This window comes from Cervus elaphus, chromosome 7 (assembly GCF_910594005.1).
Source record: "Cervus elaphus chromosome 7, mCerEla1.1, whole genome shotgun sequence".
NCBI classification, from domain to species: domain Eukaryota; kingdom Metazoa; phylum Chordata; class Mammalia; order Artiodactyla; family Cervidae; genus Cervus; species Cervus elaphus.
Genome location: NC_057821.1, coordinates 10,169,922 through 10,191,400, shown reverse-complemented (window position 1 = coordinate 10,191,400; position 21,479 = coordinate 10,169,922). Strand labels below are relative to the sequence as shown.

General features: G+C 39.7%; 1 protein-coding gene and 1 non-coding gene across 4 annotated transcripts in view; one reads left to right on the top strand and one right to left on the bottom strand.

The window, feature by feature from the left end:
* Nucleotides 1-21,479, bottom strand: part of UHRF1BP1 (UHRF1 binding protein 1) — a 73,604-nt gene that overhangs the window by 31,386 nt on the left and 20,739 nt on the right. For 2 of the 3 annotated variants that reach the window (XM_043907225.1, XM_043907226.1), the window contains exons 2-7: nucleotides 19,016-19,178; nucleotides 18,877-18,915; nucleotides 18,024-18,115; nucleotides 2,046-2,235; nucleotides 1,422-1,562; nucleotides 827-997 (exon numbers count right to left, since the gene is read on the bottom strand). In XM_043907225.1, the coding sequence (XP_043763160.1) occupies nucleotides 827-997; nucleotides 1,422-1,562; nucleotides 2,046-2,235; nucleotides 18,024-18,115; nucleotides 18,877-18,915; nucleotides 19,016-19,178 (796 nt within the window). Of the gene's footprint in view, nucleotides 1-826; nucleotides 998-1,421; nucleotides 1,563-2,045; nucleotides 2,236-18,023; nucleotides 18,116-18,876; nucleotides 18,916-19,015; nucleotides 19,179-21,479 lie in introns of those variants that run through there. The other variant, XM_043907227.1, reaches the window with a different exon arrangement.
* TRNAK-CUU lies at nucleotides 11,335-11,407 on the top strand. The gene has a single exon. It is a non-coding gene; the product is annotated as a tRNA-Lys (tRNA).

The following is a 21,479-nucleotide window of genomic DNA, read 5'->3' as shown; positions in this document are numbered from 1 at the left end:
CCACAATTTGATAAGATGTCCCTTCCCTCTCAATAATCACTCTTTTTAATCATGCATACTTTATTATACACTGAATAGTAATATCTCCTAAGATTTCATTTTTATAGCCTTGAAGAATTTTACACTTTTTTCTTTATATGGTGGAACTTCATTTGCTTTTCTATGTGATAATGATAACAATTATATGTGGTATTACATTCATATAAATAAACATACATCTTTTTACTTCTAGCCCATTAAGTCTTTCCTAAGGTACAGTGACGCCCCTCATAACGGTATGCCTGGTAGCTCACATAGGTCTGTCCCATCTAAACAACCCAAAGAATCCAAAGAAGCCAAATTATAATTAATCTAGTAACTGTCAGAGTCCTGTTTTGACATCTGAACTGCCTTCTACGCTTCCCTCCCACCCAGAACATATCTGACTGAGGCTAACACACGTCTTCCGGGAAGTCTCCCTTAAGCGCCCTCTTTCAGCCCAGGATCCCTCTCCTGCGCTCTGGCGGCACAGTGTTCACCTATATTACAGCGCTTATCACACCACATTGTAATAACTTGTTTATGGTCTGTATTTTAAGACAGCAAGAGTTCCAGGGTGAGGAACAAGAGGCTGTCCAGTGACCAGCACTGTACACCTAACACACTAGAGGCACCAGATGAATAGAAAACGGGATAAAGGCACAGGCAGAGCCCACGCACATACAGAAGTGAATGACACATTCCCCCAAATAAGCGGACAAAATCTAGGCTCCACCTATGCTGGCGTGAATTAGGTCTGGCTTGCCATCTCCCCACCGCCACAGAGGGTCTCTGTTTCACCTCTAACCTGTACAGGTTCAGGGGCCAGGCTCTTTCTCTGCTGGGCGGCCTTCTCCATGGCCTCACTCAGCGACTCTGCATATTTCATCATAGCCTTGAGCTGCGAGTCCGTTAGCACCCAGAGCAGGTCATCCAACAGGAACATCAGCTTGGAAGCTATCACATTGCAATCTTTGGTCTGGAGGGGTCACAGAGAACAGAAGCTTCCACATCTGGTGCCATCCCAACTCCTCAAAGTGACTACTGCCCAACCAATGTCAGAGATGGCTTTTCAATCCTCAACACAAGAAAGGAAAATATCAAGTACTTTGGAGAGTCAATTTCTTACCAAACTACAAAAGTTTTCTGTGATTAACAAAAAGCAGCAATAATCAACTGCCTATGTCCCCATATACAAGTAAAATTGTTATTTCCAAAATTAAAACAATGGAGGTAGACATGTTCCCTCAATAGTAGATTCAGTGCAACACTGAACTGCAGATCCTCCCCTTTCAAATGTCATTTCAGGGGCCAATAACACACAAAAAGGAGAAAATACAAACTCCAGCGCTGTCTGAGAGAACAAAAGATGGACGTTTCGTGAGGACAGAGAACACACTCACTCTTCTCTTGAGGGCTATCTGGATCCTGCCTTGGTTGGTAATAAGCCTCAATGGAGTGGTGACTGGGTCCTGATCACCATTGTCTGTAGCATCTGCCTCGATTCGAAGTGTTTGCCAGGTTATTTCCTTAAATGTTAAAACCTAGAAGGAAAAAAAGTAAAATCCCTTAATATTGTGGATGAAATTAATCAAGAGGCAGCAAGTCCAAGGGGAAAAAACTGGCAAGGCAGAGACCTCCACCATTCTTAGCTGGGATCCTACTCACAGAAGGCAGTGGGTCACAAATTCTTAACTGAGGAAAAGGAACACTAGACAGAAGGGATTCTCGGGTTCCCAAGAATGGGGAAGCCTTTGACCCAAGACAGGAATATAGTCATTGGGAATTTGCTATATGACACAGGGAGCTCAAACTGTGACCACCTAGAAGGGCGGGATGGAGTGGAAGGTGGGAGGGAGGTAAAAGGAGGGGACATGTGTATACCTATGGCTGATTCATGTTGATGTATGGCAGAAACCAACACAATATTGTAAAACAATTATTCCCCAATTAAAATAAATACACTTTTTAAACAAGAATGACTCCTCTGAACCCTCCCATTCTCCCCCCAGCAATGGCAGGACTACCTCTCCTCGGTGTGGGTCAGTGATGCGGGTGAGGCGCAGGTCACTCTGCTGCCAGTTGGGGTTGACACTGTAGCCCTGGAGCTGCCACAATTCAAAAGAAGCGTGGAAGGCCTTGGAGTGAATCTTGATGGTGATGGAGTTGACGATGATGAACATCCCCTCCACCACCTTCTCAGCAAAGCCATACTCACTACGACAAACGAGGCAGACCAATATTCAGCATCATGTGAGATTCGGGCATTAGCATACTCTCTTTTCTTTTTTGGTTGTGCCATAACTTGCAGGATCCTAGTTTCCTAACAAGGGGTCTGAACCCAGGCCCAGGCAGTTAAAATGCTGAGTCCTAACCACTGGACCACCAGGGAATTCCCTATACATACTCTTTATAATGGAAGACTTAAGACTTTTAATAATGCCTGTCTTTAGATGCTAGAACTGTAGATGCTTTATTTAAAGTTCTCACCTCCCACTTCAGCTTTATATTTTTTAAATTTCTAAAATTTTTATGATGATGCAGTACTCTTTCTGATGAGATTTTTCTTTTTTAAGAATGGAATAAAAGAAAGAGTTGACCTGAAAAAAAAAAAAAAAAGAAAGAGTTGACCTGGAAACAATCTCCTTCTGGTTAGAAAGAATAAGTTGAAAAAAATATTTTCCAAGTCCACAGACTGTTGTCTATGAGGAGAGATATTATCACTACAGAAAGGAAATAGTCGGTTTCAATAACGTCTTCAAAGACAGAACATGCTCTGTGAAAGTGGTGAAAGAGGAAAGAAGTACAGCCAGGTGAGCATGAGGTTTAACCCTGTGGAATCGAGTCGAGAACAGACCCACCTCTGCCTGTCAAATCCACCCCAGAGAGCACAGCTGTACGTCACAGAGAGGCCAAAACCGCAGGTAGAGAAAAGAAGGCCATCCTTAAAGTCCTTCTAGACATGGAAAACACAGACATTCTTGACATGCAGGTGACACAGTTCTCATTTTAACAGATAAAAAGGTCTGGGAATTATAAACTGAATACACACACATATACACACACACATCTCTACAATTTATATCACAAAGGGCTAATATCTCTAATGTATAAAGAGTTTCACAAAACTGAAAAGAAAAAGACCAAAAGCCCAATAAAAATGTGACAAAGTAGGGACAGTTCACAGAAAAATAAATGCAAATAGATGCTAATCATAAAAAGATGTTCCACCTCACTCATATATCAGAACTGTACTGAGAGTCATTTGATTCAGGACAAAAATGACAGTGAAGTAGGGAAAATTCAATAATGGTGCATGGTCAATTTGAGGCTACCCATAAAGAGAAAAAATAATGTTGACCTTCATCTTGCATCAAACAAACAAAAAACCAGTTTCAAGATTGATTGTAGATCTAAATGTGAAAGGTCAAACAATAAAGCTAGAAGAAAACATAGGAAAATATCTTCATGCCTTGAGATAGGAAAAGATTCCTTTCATAAAACACAAAAAGCACTAACCATAAAAGGAAATAAAGATATACAGGACCACATTAGAATTAATAATGTCTGATCAATAAAAAAATAACATTAGGAGTCTTAGCAAACCCACACAGTAGGAGAAGATATGTGTAATACATGTATGTAACCAAGGACTTGTTTCCAGACTATAAAAAGAACTTCTACAAGTTAAAGAGAAAAACACAAATAACCCCCAAAATAAATGGGAGGAAACATCAATGTTTTATGAAAGAAGAAATTTGAAAGTCTAATAACTCATCAATAAGTGTAAACTAAAATCATAATGTGACACAATTATTAGGTGGTTCAAATAAAAAGAGAGACAATACTAAGCGCTAACAAATGGAACGCTTATATACTGCTGGGGCAAAATTGGTATAAGTTCTTTGGAAAACTGTTCAGCAGTATGAACTAAAGCAGAACATATTCACAGCCTATGACCCTGCAACTCTACTGTAGATACAGACCAATCAGAAATGTGTACATATGTTTACCAAGAGGCATGTATAAGAATGTTGATAGCATTACTATTTTTTTCTTTAGTTAAAAATTAAATTTTCAACTTACATATAGAAAAGATAATTCTTTGCAGGATACACATACAAGGTTTTGACAAATGCATAAAGTCATGTATTAACCACCACTCATGACAAAGGACAGTCCCATGTAGCAACAGTATGCTAAATAGCCAGAAAGTAGAAACAAACCAAATGTCCGTTTCCAATAGAATAGATAACTGTGGCATGTAATGGAATATCATATAGTAATGAGGATGAATGAACAATAACTACATGGAACCGCATGGATGACTTTCAAAAACATCATGCTGAGCTAAAAGTATGTAGATACACATGTACATATGTACAAAAGTATATAGATACACATGCATTATATGATTACATTTATATAAATTTTAAAATAGGGAAACTAATGTATGGTATTAAAACTGAGGATAAACTTATCCTTGAGGGGGGTATGACTAGGAAGGGCACAGGAGGCTTTTGGGATTCTGGAAGTGGTCTATTTCTTATGTGTTAACTGTAAAGAATCACTAAGCTACACATTTATGATTTATGTACCTCAATCAGTTCAGTTCAGTCGCTCAGTCATGTCCAACTCTTGGTCTACAGCACGCCAGGCTTCCCTGTCCATGTACCTCAATACACTTGACCAAAAACCCACACAGAAGTACCATGTGTCATCTTCAGATTAGGCAAAAATCCTAAAGTTTGACAATACTGTCCATTGGCAAGGTTCCTGGACCTTTCAAGAGAGTTCCAGAAAAACACCTACTTCTGCTTTATTTACTATACTAAAGCCTTTGACTGTGTGGATCACAACAAACTGGAAAATTCTTAGAGAGATGGGAATACCAGACCACCTTACCTGCCTCCTGAGAAACCTGTATGCAGGTCAAGAAGCAACAGTTAGAACCAAACATAGAACAACATAGACTTGTTCAAAATTGGGAAAGGAGTACCTCAAGCCTATATATTGTCACCCTGCTTATTTAACTTATATGCAGAGTACATCATGTAAAATGCCAGACTAGATGAAGCACAAGCTGGAATCAAAATTGCTGGGAGAAATATCAATAACCTCAGATATGCATATGACACCACCCTTATGGCAGAAAGCAAAGAGGAACTAAAGAGCCTCCTGATGAAGGTGAAAGAAGATAGTGAAAAAGCTGGCCTCAAAGTCAACATTCAAAAAACTAAGATCATGGCATCTGGTTTCATCACTTCAAGGCAAAGAGATGGGGAGAAAATGGAAACAGTGAGAGACTTTATTTTCTTGGACTCCAAAATCACTGCGGACAGTAGGTACGACCATGAAATTAAAAGACACTTGCTCCTTGGGAAAAAAAACTATGACAAACCTAGACAGAGTATTAAAAAGCAGAGACATCACTTTGCAAACAAAGGTCTGTTTAGTCAAAGCTATGGTTTTTCCAGTAGTCATGTACAGATATAAGAGTTGGACCATAAAGAAAGCTGAGCGCCAAAGAACTGGTGCTTTCCAACTGTGGTGTTGTAGAAGACTCTTGAGAGTCCCTTGGACTGCAAGGAGATCAAAAAGTCAATCCTAAAGGAAATTAATCCTGAATATTCACTGGAGGGACTGATGCTGAAGCTGAAGCTCCAATACTCTGGCCACCTGATGGGAAGAGCCGACTGTTTAGAAAAGACCCTGATGCTGGGAAAGATTGAGGACAGGAGGAGAAGGGGACGACAGAGGATGAGATGGTTGGATGGCATCACCAACTCATGACATGAGTTTGAGCAAACTCCAGGAGATAGTGAAGGACAGGGAATCCTGGCGTGCTGCAGTCCATGGGGTCACAAAGAGTCGGACACAACTGAATGACTGAACACTAACAACAAAGGTTTCCAGAAAACAAGAACTCAAAACATTGCTGGTGGTAACACAAAACTGTAAAATCCTTACAAAGGGAAATTCAGCAATGTCTATAAAAATTATACATGCATTTTCCCTTTGATCTAGCAGTCCCTCTCCCAGGAGTATATTCCAAAATATGCTAGCAAAAACAGTGGAAACAAACCAAATGTCTATCAACAGATGAATGGGTAAGTAAAATGTGGTATATCCATACAATAGAATGTTGTTCAGCCATAAAAGGAATAAAGTACTGATATTTGCTACAACATAGCTGAACCTTGAAAACATTATGCTAAGAGAAAGACACCAATCTCAAATGATCACAAAATGTACTATTCCATCTGTACAAAATGATCAGAATAAATACAGAAAGTACATTTAAGGTTGCCTAAGGCTAAGAACAGTATGAAAAGGCAAAAAGATAGAACACTGAAAGATGAACTCCCAAGGTCGATAGGTGCCCAATATGCTACTGGAGATCAGTGGAGAAATAACTCCAGAAAGAATGAAGAGACGGAGCCAAAGCAAAAACAACACCCAGCTGTGGATGTGACTGCTGATAGAAGCAAGGTCTGATGCTGTAAAGAGCAATATTGCATAGGAACCTGGAACGTTAGGTCCCTGAATCAAGGCAAATTGGAAGTGGTCAAACAGGAGATGGCAAGAGTGAACGTCAACATTTTAGGAATCAGTGAACTAAAATGGACTAGAATGGGTGAATTTAACTCAGATGACCATTATATCTACTACTGTGGGCAAGAATCCCTTAGAAGAAATGGAACAGCCATCATAGTCAACAAAAGAGTTCGAAATGCAGTACCTGGATGCAATCTCAAAAACAAAAGAATGATCTCTGTTCGTTTCCCAGGCAAACCATTCAATATCACAGTAATCCAAGTCTATGCCCCAACCAGGAACACTGAAGAAGCTGAAGTTAAATGGTTCTACGAAGACCTACAAGACCTTTTAGAACTAACACACAAAAAAGATGTCTTTTTCATTATAGGGGACTGGAATGCAAAAGTAGGAAGTCAAGAAATACCAGGAGTTAACAGGCAAATTTGGCCTTGGAGTACAGAATGAAGCAGGCCAAAGACTAATAGAGTTTTGCCAAGAGAACGCAAACACCCTCTTCCAACAACACAAGAGAAGACTCTACACATGGACATCACCAGATGGCCAACACCGAAATCAGACTGATTATATTCTTTGCAGCCAAAGATGGAGAAGCTCTATACAGTCAGCAAAAACAAGACTGGGAGATGACTGTGGCTCAGATCATGAACTCCTTATTGCCAAATTCAGATTTAAATTGAAGAAAGCAGAGAAAACCATTAGACCATTCAGGTATGATTTAAATCAAATCCCTCACAATTATACAGTGGAAGTGAGAAATAGATTTAAGGGACTATATCTGATAGACAGAGTGCCTGATGAACTATGGATGGAGGTTCATGACGTTGTACAGGAGACAGGGATCAAGACAATCCCCCAAAAAAGAAATGCAAAAAAGCAAAATGCCTGTCTGAGGAGGCCTTTCAAATAGCTGTGAAAAGAAGAGAAGCAAAAAGCAAAGGAGAAAAGGAAAGATATATCCATTTGAATGCAGAGTTCCAAAGAATAGCAAGGAGAGATAAATAAGCCTTCCTCAGTGATCAGTGCAAAGAAATAGAGGAAAACAATAGAATGGGAAAGACTGGAGATCTCTTCAAGATAATTAGAGATACCAAGGGAACATTTCATGCAAAGATGGGCTCAATAAAGAACAGAAATGGTATGGACCTAACAGAAGCAGAAGATATTAAGAAGAGGTGTCAAGAATACACAGAAGAACTGTATAAAAAAGATCTTCATGACCCAAATAATCATGATGGTGTGATCACTCACCTAGAGCCAGACATCCTGGAATGTGAAGTCAAGGGAGCCTTAGGAAGCATCACTACGAACAAAGCTAGTGGAGGTGATGGAATTCCAGCTGAGCTATTTCAAATCCTAAAAGGTGATGCTGTGAAAGTGCTGCACTCAATATGCCAGAAAATTTGGAAAACTCAGTAGAGGCCACAGGACAGGAAAAGGCCACTTTTCTTTTGAATCCCAAAGAAAGGTAATGCCAAAGAATGCTCAAACTACCGCACAATTGCACTCATCTCACACGCTAGTAAAGTAATGCTCAAAATTCTTCAAGCTAGGCTTCAGCAATATGTGAACCGTGAACTTCCAGATGTTCAAGCTGGTTTTAGAAAAGGCAGAGGAACCAGAGATCAAATCGCCAACATCCGCTGGATCATGGAAAAAGCAAGAGAGTTCCAGAAAAACATCTACTTCTGCTTTATTGACTATGCCAAAGTCTTTCACTGTGTGGATCACAATAAACTGTGGAAAATTCTGAAAGAGATAGGAATACCAGACCACCTGTCCTGCCTCTTGAGAAATCTGTATGCAGGTCAGGAAGCAAAAGTTGGAACTGGACATGGAACAACGGACTGGTTCCAAATAGGAAAAGGAGTATGCCAAGGCTGTATATTGTCACCGTGCTTATTTAACTTACATTCAGAGTACATCATATAAAATGCCAGACTAGATGAAGCACAAGCTGGAATCAAGATTGCCGGGAGAAATATCAATAACCTCAGATATGCAGATGACACCACCCTTATGGCAGAAAGTGAAGAAGAACTAAAAAGCCTCTTGATGAAAGTGAAAGAGGAGAGTGAAAAAGTTGGCTTAAAGCTCAACATTCAGAAAACTAAGATCATGGCATCCAGTCCCATAAGCACATGACAAATATATGGGGAAACAGTGGCTGACTCTATTTTTGGGGGCTCCAAAATCACTGCAGATGGCGACTGCAGCCATGAAATTAAAAGACGCTTACTCCTTGGAAGAAGGAAAGTTATGATCAACCTAGACAGCATATTAAAAAGCAGAGACATTACTTTGCCAACAAGGGTCTCTCTAGTCAAGGCTACGGTTTTTCCAGCAGTCATATATGGATGTGAGAGTTGGACTAGTGCCGAAGCTGAGTGCCGAAGAATTGATGCTTTTGAACTGTGGTGTTAGAGAAGTCTCTTGCGAGTTCCTTGGACTTGCAAGGAGATCCAACCAGTCCATCCTAAAGGAGATCAGTCCTGAGTGTTCATTGGAACGACTGATGTTGAAGCTGAAACTCCAATACTTCGGCCACCTGATGCAAAGAACTGACTCACTGGAAAAGACCCTGATGCTGGGAAAGACTAAGGCAGGAGAAAAAGGGGATTACAGAGAATGAGATGGTTGGATAGCATCACCAACTCAATAGACATGAATGTGAATAAGCTCCAGGAGTTGGTAATGGACAGGGAAGCCTGGCGTGCTGCAGTCCATAGGGTCGCAAAGAGTTGGACACGACTGAGTGTGTGAACTGAACTGATTAACAGAGAACTGGCTATATAAACCATGATGCCTCCATAAAATATACTGAGTATTTTGCAGGTGCAAAAAGGAATAAGAAGCATCTCCTTATATACATCTATGAACTGATCTCCAGGATACTTTTAAAAGAAAAAGGCAATGTGGAAAGTGTTTATGGTATGTTATATTTTGTGTAAAAAATGGAGCAGGGACAATACAAACATATGTACATACCTTGTTTTATAGTTTTAACTTTGGAACTGTGTAATTTTACAAGTTTAAAAACTAAATTAAAAACAATTTAAAAATTTAAAACAAACTGATATAAAACCCTTAGAAGACAGCATAAGAGAAAACCTAGATGACACTGGGTTTGGCAATTACATTTTAGATACAACACCAAAGGCACAATTTATGAAAGAAATAACAGCTACACTGGACTTCATTAAAGTTTCAAAATCTGCTCTGTGAAAGACAATGTCAAGAGAATAAGACCACTCATAGACTAAGACTATATCTGCAAAAAGACACATCTGATAAAAGACTGTTATCCAAAATATACAAAGAACTCTTAAAACTCAACAAGAAGACAAACAACACAATTAAAAAATGGGCCAAAGACCTTGATAGATCCCTTATGAAAGATGATATACAAATGGCAAACAAGCATATGTCTTATAAGCTCTACATCATATGTTATCAGGGAAATGGAAATTAGTGCAACAGTGAGATTCGCTACACACCTATTAGAATGACCAAAATCCAAATTGCTGACAACACCAAATGCGGAGAATTCCACAGACAGAGAAGCCTAGCAGGCTACTGTCCATGGGGTTGCAAAGAGTCAGACACAACTGAGCGACTTTCATTAATTACTAATCCAAATGCTGACAAGGACATGGAATAGCAGGAACTCTCATTCACTGCTAGTAGTAATGTAAAATGGTAAGTCACTTTGGGAGACAGTTCTGCAGTTTCTTCCAAAACTGAACATACTCTTACCATATGATCCAGCAATCATGCTCCTTTATATACACTTCAAAGGAATTTAAAAGTTAAAGTCCACACATGGACATTTATAGCAGCTTTATTCATAATTGCCAAAATTTGTAAACAAACAGCCAAGATGCTGTAACTATTAAATGGATAAACTGTGGTACATCCAGATAATGCAATATTTTTCAGCACTAAAAAGCAATGAGCCACAGAGTCATAAAAAGACATGGAGGAAACTTAAATGCATATTATTAAGTGAAAGAAGGCAATCTAAAGAGATGGAATCATCATGGAAAAGGAAAAACTAGCGAATAGTGAAAAGACCAGTGGTTGCCAGGGATTGGGGCAGGGAGAAGGAAGACTAAGTGGAGCACAGAGGATTTTTAGGGCAGTGAAAATACACTGTATGATACTCTATAACAGTGAAGGTGTGTTATTATACATTTGTCCAAACCTATAGAATGTCCCACCAAGGGTGAACCTTAATGTAAAGTATGAACTTTGTGTGATTATGATGTGTCAATGTAAGTTCATCTATCATAATAAACAAACCACTCTGGCTGGTGGATGTCAATAACGGCGGAGGCTCTGTGTGTGCTGAGAGCAGGGGGTATACAGGAAATCTCTGTTACTTCCTCTTAGTACTACTGTTTACACCTAAAACTGCTCTGAAAAATGTGTCCTAAAAAATCCTCTGTATGTCAAGTTGGTACCCAACCATACAAAGAATGATTTCAAGTAATTTTACTTATTTTTTTAAGATTTTTTTAATGTGGATCATTTTTTAAGTCTTTATTGAATTTGTAACAATATTGCCTCTGTTTTATATTTTGGTTTTTTTGGCTGTGAGGCAGGAGGGATCTTAGCTCCCTCACCAGGGGTCACAACCCACACCCCCTGTGCTGGAAGCACCACCAGGGAAGTCCCTCCAGTAATTTTAAAACACAGTATTTTGACCATACATCTCTAATGAAATATATTATAAGGTTAAAGCAAACATATGGGAATTCCCTGGTGATCCAGTGGTTAGGATTCTGCACTCTTAATGCCGAAGGCCCAGATTCGATCCCTGGTTGGGGAACTGAGATCCCATAAGCCATGCCATGTGGCCAAAAACAAAAAACACATACACACACACACACACAAAGCTACTGCATTCAGTAGTCTTACTAGAAGTTATATTAGTCTTTGTTATTTTTGAAACTATTAAAAAGTGAATTATTTATTATAAAATGTTGTTAAGAAACAAAATTTAGCATATGAACAAAAACGCAAATATTTCTGGTTCAAGATGGCAGAGTAGAAGGACGTGTGCTCATCTCCTCTTGTGAGGGCACAACCAGCTGTTGAGTAACTATCAACAGGACACTGGAGCCTACCAAAAAAGATATCTCACATTCAAAGACAAGAAGCCACAAAGAGATGGTAGGAGGGGCACAATCATGATGAAATCAAATCTCATACCCTCTGGGTGGATGACTCACAAACTGGAGAACAATAACACCAAAGTTCTCCCACTGCTGTGAACCCCCTGTCAGGCTTCCCAGCCTGGGGATCCAACAAAGGGACTGCCGATTCCCAGATTCCCCAGGGAATCTGACCTTGAAGGCCAGCAGGATTGGATTACAAGACTTCCACAAGACTGGAGGAAACAAGAGACTCCAGTCTTGGAGGGCACAAACAAAATTTTCCTCATACTAAGACTCAGAGGAAAGGAGCTAGTGTTGGAGAGTCTCGTGTGGAGGAGGTGTGGGTCAGGAGGGGCTCACCACAGGGATGGGGGCAACCAGCCTGGGAAGGTCCTCCTTGGGGTATACCCTCTTGGAGGTCGCCAGCACCCAACCATAGACCTAGAGGGTTGGGTCGCCTTAGGCCAAAAAAATACTAGGGAGGGAGCATAATCCCACCCACCAGCAGATTCCCTGGTGGTTTAAAGGGTTAAAGCTTTACTGAGCAAGGCCCTGCTCACCAAAGCAAAACCCAGTTTCTCCCACCATCAATCCCTCCCCTCAGGAAGCTTACACAAGCCTCTTAGCCTCCTCCATCAGAAGGCAGACAGAAGCAAAAAGAACCACAGTCCCACAGCGACTAAAAGAAAAACCACATTACAGAAACTTAACCACCATGAAATAGCAGAAAGTTATGTCCCAAATGAGGGGACAAGATAAAACCCCAGAAAAACAACTAGATGAAGTAAAGATAGGCAACCTTCCAGAAAAAGAATTCAGAAAAATGATAGGAAAGATCATTCAAGATCTCAGAAAAAGAATGGAGGCAAAGATTGAGAAGATGCAAGAAATGTTTACCAAAGACTCAGAAGAACTAAAGAACAAACAAACAGAGATAAATAATACACTAGAAGGAATCCACAGCAGAATAACTGGGACAGAAGAATGGATAGGGCTTCCCTGACAGCTCAGCTGGTAAGGAATCCACCTTCAATGCAGGAGATCTCAGTTCAATTCCTGTGTCGGGAAGATCTGCTGGAGAAGGGACAGGCTACCCACTCCAGTATTCTTGGCCTTCCCTTGTGGCTCAGCTGGTAAAGAATCTGCCTGCAATGCAGGAGACCTGGGTTTGATCCCTGGGTTGGGAAGATCCCCTAGAGAAGGGAAAGGCTCCCCACTCCAGTATTCTAGCCTGGAGAATTCCATGGACTGTGTGCAAAGAGTTGAACACGACTGGGTGATTTAACTTTCACTTTCAAGAACAGATAAATGACCTGGGGGACAGAATGGTGAAAATCACTGCTACAGAACAGAATATATAAAAAATAATGAAGAGAAATGAAGACAGCCAAAGAGACCTCTGGGACAACAATAAACACACTAACATTTGCATTGTAGGGGTCCCAGAAGAAGAGAGAAAGGACCTGAGAAAATATTTGAAGAGATAATAGCTGAAAACTTCCCTAACATGGGAAAGGAAATAGTCAACCAAGTCCAGGAAGCACAGACAGTCTGAGGCAGGATAAACCCAAGACGGAACACACTGAGACACATAATAATCAAACTAACAAAAATTAAAGACAGAGCTGTGCTTAGTCGCTCAGTCATGTCCAACTCTTTGCTACCCCAAGGACTGTAGCCCGTGAGGCTCCTCTGACCAAGGGGATTCTCCAGGCAAGAATACTGGAGTGGGTTGCCATGCCCTCCTCCAGGGGATCTTCCCAACCCAGGGATCGAGCCCTAGTCTCCCACATTGCAGGCGGATTCTTCACATCTGAGCCACCAGGGAAGTCCTGAAAAATAAAAGCAACAAGGGAAAAGGAAGGGAACTCCCATCAGGCTATAAGCTGATTTCTCAACAGAAACTCTACAAGCAAGAGAATGGCATGATATATTAAAAGTGATGAAAGGGAAGAACCTAAACCAAGAATACTTTATGAAGCAAGAATCTCCTTCAGGTTTGATGGAGAAATCAAAAGCTTTCCGGACAAGCAAAAGTTAAGAGAATTTAGCACCACCAAACCAGCTTTACAACAAATGCTAAAGGACCTTCTCTAGGCAGGAAACAAGAGAAAATAAACCCAAAACAATTAAGAAAATGGTAATAGGATCATATATATGGATAATTACCTTAAGTGTAAATGGATTAAATGCCCTAATCAAAAGATATAGACAGGCTGAGCAGATGAAAACAGGTGAATGTATGTATTTTCACTTACCACATCACTCTGCTTTACCCCCCAAATTGTATGTAATTATTTTACATTGTTAGGTTAATCGCGTTGCCATTATGGCTTGCAATTGTAATTGCCTTTTACTTTTTGTCTGGCTATTGATTATGAAAATTGATAAACATCTTTCACTACTGTGATTACTCATAATACCATTGTATCATGATTGGTCAACAGAAAAATAATAGAATTCTATATCACCAAAACTACCATTTAATAGAAAATCCTGGAATACTTTTTAAAATTCATACGCATACCAGAATTATCTTGGAATTTTTTGAAAAATACAAATGTCCAGGTATTGCTTTTTTTCACCAGAGTTCCAGATATGTTTCTAATGAGCAGCCACGTTTAAAAACAACTGGACTATATGAGGAACTTTTACTTTTATCTAGTTTGTTTCACTTTTTCTATTTCATATTCAGTACTCCCATTTCATTTAGTTTATTTTCCAATTTCTTCATCTCTCCTTTTTTTTTATATATTCTTTCTCAAGCCTTTATCAAGCATAGTAGAAAAGTTCTTTTATACCTTTATATACATAATATGTATAACATATATATTTTAGAAAATTTGTAAATTTTTGCCTAACTAAAAAATTTAAGATATTTTGATTCCACTTGTTTGACTTAGTATCAATAGGATGCTGTTTTTCTCATCTAAAAAAATAGATATGCAACAAGCAGCAAAGGCTACTGTATAGCACAGGGAACTATAGTCAGTATCTTGTAATAACCTATAAGGGAAAATAATTTCAAAAATAATATATGTGTATATATGTAACTGAATCACAAAAAAAAAGGAATTCTACTTTTTGAAATTTAGCAACATTTATCTTTTTGCCAGCTTTTCTAAATGTCCTATGGACATCTAATAATGAAATATGATATATAAAACTTTAAATATATTTGTATAGGATATAAAAATAATATAAATTAATATAAATAGAAATCTGTTATATTTAAATTATTAATGACATCATTCAAGATGCTCCTATTCTTATTTTTTATGCACTTGATAAAATATTCTCAGAAAAATGTTAACATGTCTCACTGTGATTATATATTTTTTCTTTCCCTTATATTTCTTCTGATTTTTGCTTTGTTTCTTTGTTATTAGGTGTCTGATGGTTTATGATGTCTATCTTCTTTGTCATTAAAAATATTCATCTTTGTTTCACTTAAAAATAAATTAATTTTAAAAATGCAAATAGTAAATCTAAAAAGTTACTCAAAATCCTCTTTTTTCAATTTGAGAAATTTAAGATATTATCATGATTTATTTATATCTTTCTTAAAAAATACTTTTTCTCTAGAACTGAAAAGGCTTTAAAGCAGTGACGACACAATGAATACAACTCTGCCCAGACTATTGTCTCTAAATAAATACTAATAACATTTCTCACTAAAAAGAATCAGGTTGCTTAGAGAAATGTCTGATTCCAGGTCCGAGGTAAGGATAAAAGAGAAGAGAATAAAAGAAGCCTGATTTGCTCTGTATAAAACCAGAAAGACTACTGGGATCTTGTCCAAAGGATACAGGTGATATTGAAAGGCTCTCATTGGCCAAAGATAGGGACAACTGAACATCAAAAAGAATAATGACTGTAACGGAATTGTGTAACGGTGTTGTGTACTATCAAGTATTCAACAAATATATCTTATAAGAAAATATAAACGTAGGATGTAAAAAATGTAAAGGCACATAAAAAATGAAAAATGAATGTAAAATAGTAAATCAACCAGGAAATGTTCAACAGTTTGTTAAAAAGTTAAATCCTCACCTACGATTCCATCCAACTATTCCGTTCCTAGGCATTTAGCCAAGAGAGATAAAAGGACATGACCTCACAATAACTTGTACATGAATGTTTATAGCAGCATTATTTGCAATAGCCAAAAACTGGAAATAAAATGAACATTAACAAGTGAATAGATAACAAGTTGTGATCTACTTACACATGGAACATTACTCAATAATGAAAAGAATGAACTGGGCTTCCCTGGTGGCTCAGTGGTAAGGAATCTGTCTGCCAGTCAGGAGACCAGGGTTTGGTCCCTGATCAGGGAAGGTCCCACATGCCACAGAGCACAGCAATAGAGACCCAGCATGGCCATAAATACTAAATAAATAAATCAAATAGAATAAATAAAGGAAATGAATTATCGATAAACTCAACAGCATGGATGAATCTCAAAATAATTATGCTGAATAAAAGAAGCCACTAAAAACTAGTACATACTTCATGATTTCACTTAGAAAACATAGAAAATGCAAACCAATCTATACTGACAGAAAGTCACTGCCTGGGGATGGAAGGGCAAAGGGCAGGGAGATCAACAATAGTTTGAGACAATGGATATGCTATTATCTTGATTGTGCTGACAGCTGCATGGACATATACATACACCCAAACTTATCAGATTGTAGACTTTATATATGTACAGCCTATTCTCCCTCAATTACACCTTAATAACGATGTAAAAAATACATGGATTCCAAATGATAAACCTCCTTCACTCTTCCCCACCCAAAAGAAATCTCTCCAGAGATTATTAGGGTGTCAATTCATAAATCTTAAACTTGCTAAATAAAGGTAAAGAATTCAGCATTTATCCTGACACTCCTGTACAAACTGTATTTCACAGTAATCAAATATTAATAGTTAGTGAAAGAAAGTCTCTGTAAAGTTTTCTCTATAGAAAATCACAAGTAATAAATGCAACAGGAAAAAAAGAGATATAAAATCTCTATTTTCCAACTTACACTGAAATAATAGATCTACAGACAACTATCCTCAATGGTACCTAAACCATGAGGTGAGAGGTAGTTGAGGAACTTATCACAATTGACAAGTCAGGCCAACATCATCTGAATCCACTGGTTAATCTTTTTTTTTTTTCCCCCCCACTGGTTAATCTTAACCAAAGGAATACTATGCACCTCCCATTATTTACAATAGGAAATACACAGTACTATTCATGAAGTATTCTCACCAAGAAAATGAACAAATGAATCAAATCAAGTCTTTAACTACCAAATTAAACGAAACATCTTAAATAATACCTCGAGGATCCAATCAGCCAAAATACAAAACATGGGGGATTCTTTAGAATAAATAATCCAGTTTCTACAAAGAATAAATTACATATAAAAAAGCGTGGCATTGGGGATTGTTTAAAATTAGAGAGCCTTATATTTTAAGGTTTTTCTTCTTTTTTAAAAAATGCTATTTTTTTCGGCTGTGCTGGGTCTCTGCTGCTGCTCGAGGGCTTTCTCTAGCTGCATGAGCTGCTCTCTAGTTTCAGTGCACGGGCTTCTCCTTGCTGTGGCTTCTATTATCACACAGCGAGCGCTCTAGGCTCATGGGCTTCAGTAGTGATGGTGCACGGGCTAAGCTGCCCTGTGTCACGTGGAATCTTCCTGGACCAGGGATCAAACCCGTGTCCACTGCATCGGCAGGTGGATTCTTAACCACCGGATCACCAGGGAAACCCTTAAATAACTTTAAAAGGCATATCCCCAAATATAAGGTGTGGAGCTCTTCGCAGCCAAACTGAACTGTAAAAAATATTTTAGAGACAACTCAGGAAAATTAAATATGAAATAAGTGTTATATGATATTAAGGAATCCCTATTAATCCTATTAATTGTGGTAATAGTATTGTGGAGTCTTTTTCTTTCTTCTCTATCTTCGTTAATGACACTTAATACAGAAGTATTTACAGATGGAATCATATGGTATCTGGGATTTGCTTTCAAGTATTACAGCGTGTGCATACACACACACACACACACACTCACAAAGTGGCAGAAGAAAGGCAGAAAAAGAACAGTAAATTGTTGATAATTGTGAAAGTTAGATCTTGGGTGCATGGAGGTTCATTACACTATTCTCTCATTAACACTATTTAGTGTATGTCTGAAATTTTCCATAATGAAAAGTTGCTAATTTTTAATTAAAAGGTGATCTGGACTCATCGATACACTGGAAATAATAGGACCCAAAGCAACTAACCTCTGTCCTGAAGCGAGGGCAATGGGAGACTGTCCATTGGGCGGCCGAGGCTCTTCACAGGTCTTCATCTCCACCTCTACCTTATCCAGACACTGAAATAAAAGCCATGGAGACCTAAGCATCTGCACGAAGCCCCACATAGCACAGACTGTCTTATCCGTCTCTGGGCTCCAGCACCCAGTCAAGTACTGTGTCCACAGTGGACCAACAATAAATGTTTGTCGAATGAATGAACAAACAAACTAAAATACAAAGAGAGGCCTCATCTTCCCCCTTCTATTTCTATTAGCAGCGGAACTTCATGACAAGCATGGGATTAGCTCACAGCAGAAAATGAAAGTGTGTAAGTCCAAGTTATAGAGATATTACTATTCCTGGGGATTCCAGTCCTTGGGGGATGTGTGTGTGTGTGTTTATGTGTGTATGTGTGTGTGTGTGTATACATATATATATATATATATCCTTCCCGAAGGGCTTTTAGCTGAGAATCACCCAACAGTCAACGTGAATAAACTTCTAATTTTTCCTCCAACAGGAATTCAAAGGAAATGTAAAGATAGAAACTGTTATCAGTTTCTATCAGGACAGCAAAACTTGTTATAAAAACCAAAATTCAAAGCAAAACCAACTCAGGACTTGTGTCTCAGAGCTACCTGCTCTACTGCACAGCAGTTCTAGAAAAAACCCAGACCACAGTCACCCCATCTCACAGAGGAGCTCACAAGCCAGATGGAAGCACCCACACTCCCAGAAGGGACAGCCTATCTCACTCCTCCCCATCCTCTCTCAGTTCCTTTAAAACCTTACCCCCGCCTTCCCCATTTGATTACTTGCAATCAAGAAAGGCCATTACCAAGCAAATTGGGTGTGTCTTCAACTTTGTCCACTGGATCTGAAAGAGGAAAGCAAAGACTCAGGGCTATGGGAGGCAGCCCTCACGAGGGCAGGCCTGCTGGCCAAAGAGAGCAGCAGCCCTCTGACCACATTCTCACCCGGATCGAGGCCCTGTTGCAGTAGACCCGAGTGATGGCTAGCCAGGTGGGGAGCTCCAGCACATTCTGTAGAACCTCTTCATCCAGCTCCAGGTTGGTCAGCTGACCCTCCCCTTTCAGGGTGCTCAAATTGATTTTGTCCGGGGAAAGATTCTTAGTGAATCTGAAAAGAGTGATGGTAAGCAGCTATTATTTCCATGGAAATCTGCAAATGAGCATTATAAGCAAATAACACGTCTCAATATGGAGAAATGAGAAAGTTAAAGAACGAATGTGGACTAACAACCACACTCTCTCTAGACAGTGTAAGATGTTAGGTGAGACATATTCAGTCACAATCGCATCGTCTTTCTACTCAAGAACCCACAATAACAATTCTGGAGAAATGGTTACAGCAGCAGCAATATAGCCTTTGATATAATTCCCATATAAAACCAAAACAACCAGATAGCAACTTAAAAGCTCATGGTTTAGTTGATAAGTTGTGTCTGACTCTTTTTGCAACCCCATGGACTGCAGCCTGCCAGGCTCCCCTGTCCATAGAACTTCCTAGGCAAGAATACTGGAGTGGGTTGCCATTTCCTTTTCCAGGGGATCTTCCTAACCCGGGGATCAAAATTGGGCCTCTGGGATTGTAGGCTTTCTTCACCAACTGAGTCACCATGGAAGCCCTTGAATAACATTAAAAACAAAACTGTAAGATAAAGCATCCTCATAAACCCCCATATACAAGCAGGAGGGGAAAAGAACACTAACAGCCACAAGACATGAGTGCTATAAGCAGTTGTGCAAATCAACAAAGAGGAAAACAACAGGGCATCAGAGAAATCAGAGAACAGAAGGACCCCAAGATGACCAAGTACTCAGTGAAGAGCAATGTGGATCAATTTGAGAAAAGTAAGGGAAACTGGAGGGGTTTTGGGCAAAAGGCCCAAAAGAGCTGAAGCAATCTAACCCTATAAACTCATGGAATTCACCAAGGCTCCTTCCTAAGATGGGTTCCCACACTGAGAAAAACTTCTGGGAGAGGAATCCAAACTGAACAAGACAGAAATGAAGAAAACAGATAGTCCAAATAAAAGTTGGGCAGGGGGGTGGTGAATTAGGGGGTAACAGACCAGGACATATCAGAAAGCAAGCCATTATATGTTTAAACACTACTTGAAACAACAGAAGAGGGAATTCTATGAGGTTAGGATATAAAACAGTAACAGATTAATGACTGGCTTGTTAAGTAGGGTAAAGCAAAACCCCAGATCCTTACATATATCTTTACTGATGTGAAAAAAGAACACAACCACTTAGGGCCTTGCCAAAGGAACTGAACCTGAATGTCATCCCACTACTGGGTCCTGTTGCTCACTTGCAGGAAATATAAAGGAAAACTTCTGAACTGTACCCTAAGTGTGCAATCAGCAGAATTCAGGCCATGGGAAACTCTACAGGTCAAGGGGCCTGGACATAAAACAATTCACACAGGCCTGTCCTCTCAGTTTCACACGGTATCCCTTCACATCCTGCCGACGATGCCAATTATATTGCTGATCCTGTTCCTGATGCCACTGGTCTTGCTGTTCACACTGTTCGCTGAACCCAGGGTAGGCAAAGCATAAGCTAAGAGGCTGGAAGAAGACTCAAGGAGCTCTAAGAACTGACACGTTTGGTCTCTCCTGACTGGCAGGGCAGCCACAACACAGCCTCTCTCCTGGCTGACGCAGCAGCTGTAGCGACAGCCATAACATAACCAAACGTAGCCATAACATAACTTCATATAACATAACTGTGATGCCGCACCAATGTAGAACCAATGCAGCGGCAGCCAGGGCTTTCATGGTGAGGCTGATACAGGCTACTGCATAAAGTAGCCCATGACCAAGTGAGTACCTCGTGACATGCATGCGCAGCGCCATAAGCGATCTCAGCTGTTACACAGCCGTGCAAAGTCATTGTTTACAGCACATGGGGTGAGAGGGTGTGAGAGCGTGGGGCCAGAGAGCCTGACTAGTGCCATCTTGCTAATTTCCCCACACACACTGTCTCCAGCCCTTGCTTCTATGCTCTTGCCACCCACCCCTCTTCCTGGAGCACCTTCATCATGATTTGCCGTTGAAGACTCAACTCTGACTTCTCACTGAGACCTTCTTTCCTTAACTGCTTCAGTGTTAAACTTCATGTTAACCTCGAAGACTCAACTCTGACTTCTCACTGAGACTTTCCTGAACTGCTTCAATGTTTAAACTTCATGTGAAACTCATACCTTCTACATCCCTGGAATCTGTAACACACATTTAGGTAATCATCAGAGAGGGTCTTGGGTGTTCTCTAATTTTCCCGTATGTAATCACTGAGGTCAGGGGCTGAGTGTCAGCCATCCCTCCTGATAACACGGTTAACTGATAGAATACCAGCCTTCCCACACACCTTGTAGCAACTGCCCTGCTGACTGACTACTCCCAGCTCCCTT